The following is a 10,255-nucleotide window of genomic DNA, read 5'->3' on the forward strand; positions in this document are numbered from 1 at the left end:
CTCTCACACACACACACACACACACACACACACACACACCCCTTAAGGCACTAACTAACTAACTACACTAAGTAGTCAGAGGGATGGAAGGTACCAAGTCTGGATCCCATTTTATTCCTTTGATTAGCTAGGATTTGGTTTTGGGTCCCCCTCCCTCCCTCCCTCCCGCTAAGGCCCTGCTTTGTTTGCCTGGTTCAGGTGATATTTTTCCTTTACTTCCTTAACAACTTGTTTCCTTCTTAGCTATTTCCCTGAAGGGTTCTTTTAGCAAGATTCCTGCTTATGTGCCAGCTTCGTCTTTTGTTATGGCAATTTCATCCTAGTTTCATACCACCAAGAACAATACTAGGAGATGTAGGGAGATGGTTTATTTGGAAAATAACAAATCCCTCTATTCCTGGGGGGGGGGGGGGACCTTCAATATACTTGTCACTCAAGAGTAGAAAAAACATTTTCTGCTGAAATTCTGTTTTCCTTACAGTCTTTAAATATGAAGGATCCTTGTGCTCTTTTGCATCTGGCTACCCTAGTGTACAGATTAAAACATACCTATTTTATGCCGAGGTTAAATTCCTTTTTTGGTGAAAAAAGCATCTCTCTATATATAATAAGAATATGAAAACTCACTATTTATTTAAAGCAGGAGTATGATGGGCATATTGATGGCAAGGTACGCCTTCCATGCCTTTGGGATGTCTGCATTAGTAAATCACCTGTTTAATCACTGATAGATGAAAGCAGTTTTTAGCAGTAACTATCTGTATATATTTTGCATGTTCTACTTTGTCATTGTCATACTTACAGCAAAAATGCACTAAAATGTCACCTATGAAAAAGAGCTGCAGTACGGAATCTCCACACTTTCAAAACCTCTCTGGCTTTTAGATATTTGGGATCACCCAGTGATCCCTTTCCTCACATAAGCTATTTAAACTAAGGGTCAGGCAAATCCTGCAAAGAAACAGCACATGGTAAGAATTAGGAAATAACTGCTGGGGGCAAAGATGGAATTTAAAGCTTTCAAATTCCTGTATTTCCCTGAAAATAAGATATAAATATTTTCTTTTGATCCCCAAAATAAGCGCTTGGTCTTGTTTTTGGGGAGGTCTTATTATTTTTGAGGTGCAGGAGGCGGCGAACATGGTCACCTCATGGCTGCTGCTGTGTTGCAATATTTTCAGGGAGGGCTTATTTTAGCACATGCGCTCAAAAGCCTGATTGGGCTTATTATCCAGGGAGGTCTTATTTTCAGGGAAGCAGGGTAGGATGTGAAATGAATTTTCAGAGAGCTAATCTTACAAAGCGATGGAGAAGATAACCACCATTTGGCCGAGCTGAACTGCATCAGAAGAACAGCAGTTTATGAAAATTCACATAAAGAATTCTTCTGAATTCCCACCAAAGCATCTGCTCCACTGAAAGAGGCATAGTTCATAATCCATCAGCAAAGGCAAATATATTATCTGAAGAAAAGTAGCTTTTGCCAAAACTGTTGCTGCTCTCCAAAAGAACGTAACTTTTGCCTGTCAAATATCTGGCTTTGGAGCGGGCGGGGTGGGGGGGTGGGGAGCTGTGAATGTTTCCACCAGACATTTTAGCTGAATAGATATGGCAAGGAGATAAGGATGATGGGCACATTCTCGTGAACATCTGTGGTCTCACCCAATCATCTCCTCCTCCCTATTCAGTGCACCATCTTCACAACTTTAAAAAGGACAGCTGCTGTTTTGTAAGGAACAAGAAGGCAAATGAAGGGTATATTGCCATATTTAAAAGGCATATATGATAGGTTGATTGTATAATCCTGCTTACCTAAGATGTGCCCAGTGTACATAGTAGAATTTATTTCTTTAGGAAATTTATTGCAGACTGAGAGCAGACCGACATTCTTCAAGAGACAAGTAAAATTGGTCCAATATTTAACTTACTGCCACATAAAGTAGGTTATTTCTCTTGTGCTTGCACATTCTGTCATTATCCTGCTAGAAACTCAAGGAAGAATGTACAGATTTGCCAAACAGAATGCTGTCCAACTATAAACTAGAACCTGATTTTCTGAGCTTTTAGGAAAGACTAACAGAATAATAGAGTTGGAAGGGACCTTGGAGGTCTTCTAATACATCATCCATTGCTCATTTATTGTCCATCATATATCATCCATTGTCCAACCTCCTGCTCAAGCAGGAGATGATGGATTACATCATCCAACAAGATGATGGATTACATCATCTATCATCTTCTTGTTCTTATTCCAGATATAATATCTTGTAGTAGCGACTATTCCATTTTGACTGATCTCAAAAGAAAAAAATTAGGCAGAGTCAGATCTGGCCTAAGTACTTGGGTAGGAAATCCCAGAAGTGTAGGTTGTATGGAGGAGTCAAAAGGACAAAGAAAACTGCATAGATCAGGGGTGTCCAAACTTGGGAACTTTAAGACTTGTGGACTTCAACTCCCAGAATTCCCCAGCCAGCATGGCTGGCTGGGGAATTCTGGGAGTTGAAGTCCACAAGTCTTAAAGTTCCCAAGTTTGGACACCCCTGGCATAGATGTAGCCTTGTAGTCATCAATTCACTACTTCCTTACCTTTCTGTATATTCATTAATTGAGATGGTTGTCCGTATCACCAGGTGTTTGGATGGGCAAAGCAAGACGGAAGGAAAATTACGCTTTAGTGCAAAATATACAAATGTGCAGTTCTTTCTCCTGCATCAGTAATACCAGTATCATTTACAAGGAGCAACTCAAAGAAGCATTCATTGCCACTTTTCACCATACAGGAAAGGCTGCCTAAGTAGTTCATTCCAGATAATACCAGCCATGAGGGAGGGAGGAGGTTGAGAACAGCTACAGTGGATCCCTTGTTTTAGTTCTCTGCTGCCTTGACCATCTTCCAATGCTCCACAGGTTCTCTTCTTGTGGACTTTCCATCCTGATGGCCACAGGAAGGGCTGCATTGGAGAGCTGCCTTTCAAATATATATAGTTACACAAAGTGATTGCACTCCAAAGAGTGCTATGGTATGTTTTAGTGTAAATTACTACCATGTTTGAGTGAACTATCATGCTGTGGTTTGTACACATTAAACCCTAACTCAAAACACAGTTTGTTTTTTGGCTGGCAGAGTGCTGCAGGCTGGGCAGGCCGAAAACAGGCCACTGGGTGGTGGGTGTGTGTGTGTGGCAGGTGGACCGTTTTGGCCGGCAGAGGCACTGCGAGCTGATCCTTTGATATTTTCAGGCCGGCCCCGCGGGGTGGATTTAAGCATCCCGTGGGGCGGATCCAGCCCATGGTCCTTGAGTTTGATACCCCTGTTATAGATTGTTCGTATTGGCAGCTGCCTTTCCCAAGCTCTGTGCTTTTAACTATCTGTTTCTGATAAGTAGTCCCGTTTATCATTATCCAAGAAATCCTAATTGCATACCAAGTTGTTATTTAAACCCATGGCAAACTTGGCTGATGGCTGATCCTGAAGTATAGAGATGGTCAGAATAAATCACGCCGCCTTTCGTGAGTCCAGAAAAATTGCACCAGATGTAGGTTCCCCCAGATAAGTGTAGCAAAGCAAACTGAAGGAATTGTTTCTCCTGAGTATCTTAAAGCAAAGAAACAATCACCAAACACTGGCTGGATGATTTTCACTGCATGTCTGGCAAATTCAGGCCCGCCTTTTTAATTTTTATATATGGTAATTGATGCAAGATTATTATATGTGCAATGATGCAAAAATACTGAAGCACCCATACTGGAGGAATGGATAGCAAAGATGGCAGAATTGGCAGAAATGATAACACTGACCTGTTTGGCCAGGGCAGGGATGGGTTCCTGCCAGTTCTAACCTCTTCTATAGAAGAGGTTCCACAAATCTACAGTGCCGTTTAGAACCGGTTCCAGCTCCCTCCCCCCGCCCGTCCACACATCATCAAGATGAAGAGCGAGAGGAGGAATTCTGGGAGTGGAAGTCCACAAGTCTTAAAGCTGTCAAGTTTGAACACCACTGGGTTTTTTTTCCCTAAAGGGTTAGGGGTGCAAGGGTCTTGTAACTTGACAGCTTTAAGACTTGCGTGCTTCAAATGCCAGAGTTTCTGAGCCAATATTTTGTCGCTAAGCAAGAGCGTTGTCAAGTGAGTTTCACTACATTTTACAAGTTGGCCACTCCCACCCAGTCACATGACTGGCAAGCTACTCTCAGCCAGTCACATGGCCAGCAAGCCACTCCCACAAAGCAGGCCACACCTACAGAAGAGGTTCTAAAAAATTTTGAAACCCACCACTGGGCCAGGGACAAAAGTATTATTGGAAACCATTTATAGACTTTTTTTCTGAAATAGAAAAAAAGTGAAATGAGTTTGTGACTTGACAATTGAAAAAAGACCACCTAAGGGGCTGAAGGGATTTTTGTAATATTAAAAGAGGGAGGACAATGAGTTTGTCTATAACATTTATTTTTTCCGGTTGAGATCTTTCAATCTTACACAGGAAAAGACCCGAATACAACAAAACCAGCATACCTACACCTGCGAAAATATACGAAAACACACACACACACACACAACATATATATATATATATATATATATATATATATATATATATATATATATATATATATATATATATATATATATATATATATATATATATATATACATACATACATTACATTACATTACATTACATTACATTTGTCTTTTATCTATGTAAAAACTCTTCATAAAAATTACATTAGACAAGTCTTGCCCTTTTAAAAAATCGCTGTGACATTTTCAAAACTAACAAAAACCCCCTTAGTTTATTTATATAGTGCATATGAGATTTAGTAATCTGGTTTGTCATTTTATGGTAACAATAGGTGACCTAAAATGCCATCAGTCTGAATTCAGAAATGGAGGCTAAACTGGGGTTATGAATGGAGTTTTATGTGGCAAACTTAATGCAAGCTCTCTTAAGGCCACAGACTTTCTATGGTATAAATCTGTCCTGAAATGTAGGAACTAAACAATCTGAGTTTATCAGCTCAGAGCAGAATTGGGAAATGGATGTGGGAAACAATATGAGGCAAAAACAGGGACTAGGAGAAATGTAAGGATCACAATGGCTATAAATTAGAGCTTGATTATTACAGAGTTTAGCTTAACATTTCTGACTGAGGTTACCTACCTTTTGCTTTATAAAATAACAGAGAATAGGAACTGACTCTAAAAATTAGTACCTTTAGAAGCAAGTGCACATTTTGTAAAACCGAGGGTCTCATTTGGGCTAGAAGTGACAGGGCTGCACTGTAAAATATTACCAGAAAAGGGACAAAAACTGATGTTCATCTACAATATAAGTTATGCATAAAATGAATGAAATTAAATCTAGTTAATATGACATTCATTCATTCATTTTCTCTTTTCTCTGTTAATGCTGCCACCAATTACAGTGGGTGGACAATGTTTGGGGAAACTTTTTGAACTTTTAAAGACCGCATGACCACCAGACCCAAGCTGACTGCTGACTAGAATCTCAAAACAGCTTTGATGAACTTTCAGAATAAATGTTTACCCTAGGAAGCCTTATACTTTCATATCCATCCTTTCTTTTCTCTTCCAGAGATGACAAGACTCCATAGGCTATTCTGAGCTCGTCTGATGGATTAAAGTCATCCTTTCTATTCGAAACTATACCATAAGTGGTCGGTGGTCAAGAAGGCTCATAGCAGGGAAGAGCACCATGTCCTGTTTCCCCTTGTATGCTCTACTGTTGCTGTGTCTACAAGGATCACCATTTGCCACGCACTCCTGCCCTCCACAGTGTGTCTGCGAGACTCGCCCATGGTTCACTCCCCAATCCATTTATCATGAGGCCAGCACAGTGGACTGCAATGATCTGCTGCTTACCCGGGTACCCGGCAATCTCTCCTCAAACACCCAAGTCCTTCTGTTGCAAAGCAATAAGATCTCCAAGGTCAACGGGGAGCTCCAACACTTGTCCAACTTGACTGAGCTGGACCTCTCCCAAAACCACTTCTCTAGAGTCAGTGATGCTGGGTTGGCTAACCTTTCACATCTCATTACACTTTACCTGGAAGAGAATCAGGTGGAGGAGCTTTCCAACCACTGCTTAAGTGACCTTACTTCACTAGAGGAACTCTACATAAATCACAATTGTATCTCCTCTATTGAGCCATTGGCTTTTGCGGGCTTAACCAACTTGCTCCGGCTGCACCTCAATGCCAACCGTCTCCATGCCATTGACCATCGTTGGTTCCTCCCACTCCACAACTTAGAGATCCTGATGATTGGAGAGAATCCCATCTCCCAGTTAACAGGGGGGAGTTTTCAGCCTTTGGAAAAGCTTCATAGCCTCGTCCTAGCTGGGATGCAGCTCACTGAAATCCCTCCTGATGCTTTCCAAGGTCTGGACTACCTGGAGAGTCTCTCCTTTTATGATAACCACCTTTCATATGTTCCCACCAAGGCATTAAGAGGCCTACCTCACTTGAAATTCCTGGATCTTAACAAAAATCCTATCACAGAAATTCAGCCAGGAGACTTCAAGGATATGCTGCATCTGGAAGAGTTGAGCTTCAATGGCATGGAGGAACTTACCGGCATCCACAAAGGGTCATTTGAGAATCTTCCAGAATTAGCCAAGCTTGAGCTGTGCAACAATCCACATCTGTCATACTTGCACCCACTTGCCTTCCAGGGGGTGCCGGCTCTTCGCACTCTGTTAATCAGCAATACAGCCCTTGGCTTTCTTCCCTTAGGCCTGAGAGATGCCTTGCCAACTTTGGCTGAACTCAGCCTCAATGGGAATCCATTGCGATGCGATTGCTTAGAGAACTGGAAACCATGGATCACAGAACACGTTCGGCTGATTGAATCGCAAACGACCCTCTGTACTTCACCTTCAGAAGCCATGGGTCAAGAGCTCCAAGAAGCCCTTAAAAATGTCAGTGGGGGAGGTTGTTTGCCAGAAATCACACCCAATCTTCCAGAACACATGGAGGCATCATCTGGTTCTACAGTGATTCTGAACTGTCAGGCCAGCTCAGAGCCGCCACCACAATTCCATTGGATCTTACCTTCTGGGAAAAAAGTGACTGCTGGAACAGGCAAGATGCATCTTAGGGCTGGTGGGACCCTTGAGATTAGCAGAGCCAACCCAGCAGATTCAGGAGTCTACACTTGCGTAGCCCGGAATGAACTAGCCTCTACTAGCCATAGTCTGTCCCTCAATGTCATTGGAGAAAGACCTGTAACTCCTGCCAGACTTTTGGTCTTTGCCAAAAAGGTACAGTCGCATTTTGTGGTGTTGGAATGGACCACATCTTACATAGAGGGGCATAAAAATGAAAGAGATGAATCAGCCACTGCCCACCCACCACCTCCTCCACCCTGGTCATCAGCTACCATGCGCATCCATAACCCCCATTTTACCTACACCTCACGAGTTCCTGTGAGCATCCGGGAATACAACCTCACACACTTGCAACCTTCCACCCGTTATGAGATTTGCCTTACCGTCATGTCTTCCATTCCCAGGTCCTCCATTGCTGCCAGTTACACTGATGTTCCCTCTGCCGTAGCAGCTTCTACAAACTCTCCTTTGTCTTCTGTGAGTTCTTCAGATATGGTCACCGCAACCACAGGTGCTTCTGTGCCATCTCTGAGCTCTTTGATAATCCCCAGGGGTCCTTCCTTGTCTCTCATGAGTCATTCAACTGTGGTTTCTCCAGGAACTTCCAAATCCTCCTCTGCACCCATGACAGGTCCCATGGAAGCTTCTGCAGGTCTTCAATCTGCTTGGTTATTGCCCCACGCTCAGCACGTCTGCCTCAATGTCACCACCAAGGATGCCTCCCTCTCCGTGGAGCTGATGGGAGGCTGGGCAGGAGGGGCAGCCTTGGCTGCTATTACTGGCTCCTTATTAGCAGCTCTGAGTGCTGTGCTCCTGCTCCTTTGTGCTTCTCGGCGACTCAAGGAGAAAGGGTGTCGCCATTCACTCAAAAAGTACATGCAACATGCAGCCGCCATCCCACTCAACGAGGTCTACCCTCCCCTGATCAGCTTGTGGGATGCAGAGGGAGACCCTTCCCTCCCAATGGCTCCGCTAGCACAACTGGCTCCGCCCACACCAACCTTGCCACTTCCCCCTGCCATAGGTGGGCACACTGTTTTGCTGCCATCTCCTCCTGGCCAGATTGACACTTCCAAGACTTACCTATGGCAACAGCCATGAAGGAATTTGAGGTGTGCTGGTACCCATACCTCAACACAGACATTGGTGGGAAATCTCTCCTCCCTGTGGCTTTTAGGATGTCAGAATTGGGTCTCCAGGCCTTCCCAGTTCAGGTTCTTGCCTCCCACTTTTACCCCTTGTACTCACCTGTGCACTATATGTACCAAGGGCACAAGGAACTTGGACATTTTTTAGCCAAGGTCTCACTGTGTAGTTATAGCCAACGAGGGAGGATAGTATCAGGCAGATAACAGGGCCCCTGGGACAGTGTAGCCCCTGGGGGGCAGGTAAAAAAATGAATAAAATTGAGTTGGACAAAGTTTAAAATATGTGGATGTGTTTGTTGGGGAAGGAGATATATTATTGAAAACAGGCAATGCAAGGAACCAAATCTCTTCACCTCAACCAGGATCAAGCCCGTTTTTCTGTCACCCAAGAAGATTGATATGCTGCCCTCTAGTGAACATTTTGGGGATAATAAGCCTGCTTCTCCTTTTGAGCAAGATTACAGGCTCCCATTTCAAGGGTCAAAAATAGCAAAATAAGAATCTGAATAGAAATCTCTTATACCTTCTAAATCTATACTTCCAGGGAGCTTAAGTTATTTTTACTCAGTGGTATTTTTACTCAGTGGTATTATAAAGGCACTATGCATTTGTCTAGTCCAAACTTGGCAACTTTAAGACTTGTGGACTTCAACTCCCAGAATTCCCCAGCCAGTTCTGCTGGCTGGGGAATTCTGGGAGTTGAAGTCCACAAGTCTTAAAGTTGCCAAGTTTGGACACCCCTGGTCTAGACCCTCCTAATTTTTATATTATTACTTCACATAATGTAGAGCCGGAGTCCCCCAACCCTTGGGTCGCGGCCCAGTACCGGGCCTTGAGCCATTCAGAACCGAGCCACAGAAATGGTGGGCAAGCGCGTGCATCCCCACTTGCACAAGTAGTGGGCAAACACTTGCGTGCTTGCCCGCTGCTCACACGAAACCATTCCATCTCCCCACCACCGCCACCAGTTCACAAAGCTAGAAAGGTTGGGGAACTCTGCTCTAGAGGCATGAGCAATTAGGGAAAAATGACAAAGGACCAGGAATAGTGACACCATTGGGGCAGGGTGAGACAGAGGCCTCGGGTGCAGATGCTACTTTGCAATCTTCCAGAATCGTTCTTTTGGAGGAAGAGACCTGAATATGTGCAGCCTGTCCTGGGGCTGATAAAACTAAGCTGGTGCTGTGGCACAAAGAAGAACATTATCCTAATACCATCACGGATATGCTGGTCAATTATTTACTTCTTGACTGGAAAGAAGACACCATATTATTATTTTAGTGTTTTGTCTTTTGCCTTGTGCAGCAGCAAATTGTCTTTGGTCCAGCTCAAGTCAGACTTTGACACCACTTACAGGAAAGGGTTCTGTGGTTCCCACTTTTTTTTTTCTTTTACTATTATTTTCAACAATTATTACACCTCCCTATAAGTATTGGGGAGTGAGGTTTTCCGTGGGAAGGTATTTTTCGGGGTTCCTTTCTTTTCCTCTTTAATTTCACTTTACAAATTTGAAGACTTCAAATGCTTTTATTTTGTTTCCATTAAAATTGGCAGGAAATCCCCATAGCAATTTCTCGCTGAATTTTGAGAGTCCAGTTCTCAGGGGTTTAGGAAACCACAAAAGGGTGCAAGCTGAGCTGTGAGTTCCTTCCCTCAGTTCTATGTGCACAGGCCTGACACTTGTCAGCTTGGATGTTGTTTCTGCCAAAACTGTTAGCTCTTGTTACCAGAAGAGGCAAGAAAGCACCAGGAACCAGGCTTCTTATTTTATCAACACGGTTTTGCTGAGATTTGCTGAGAAGCTACAGTGTTTCCCCGAAAATAAGATAGGGTCTTATTTTCTTTTGACCCCCAAAATAAGCGCTTGGCCTTATTTTCAGGGAGGTCTTATTATTTTTGAGGTGCAGGAGATGGCAAGGGTGGTCACCTCATAGCTCCTTCTGTGATGCAATATTTTCTGGGAGGGCTTATTTTCTTGG

General features: G+C 43.4%; 1 protein-coding gene across 2 annotated transcripts in view; it reads left to right on the forward strand.

Moving 5' to 3' along the window:
* Window positions 1-8,539, forward strand: part of LOC309383282 (leucine-rich repeat neuronal protein 1-like) — a 48,709-nt gene extending 40,170 nt beyond the window's left edge. For both annotated transcript variants that reach the window (XM_081935649.1, XM_081935648.1), the window contains exon 2: window positions 5,596-8,539. In XM_081935649.1, the coding sequence (XP_081791775.1) occupies window positions 5,716-8,229 (2,514 nt within the window). In that variant the 5' untranslated portion in view covers window positions 5,596-5,715 and the 3' untranslated portion in view covers window positions 8,230-8,539. The remainder of the gene's footprint in view (window positions 1-5,595) is intronic.
* Window positions 8,540-10,255: the final 1,716 nt, after the last annotated feature.

The sequence above is a fragment of the Natrix helvetica genome (genome assembly GCF_964273705.1).
Source record: "Natrix helvetica genome assembly, chromosome: 1".
Lineage (NCBI taxonomy): Eukaryota > Metazoa > Chordata > Lepidosauria > Squamata > Natricidae > Natrix > Natrix helvetica.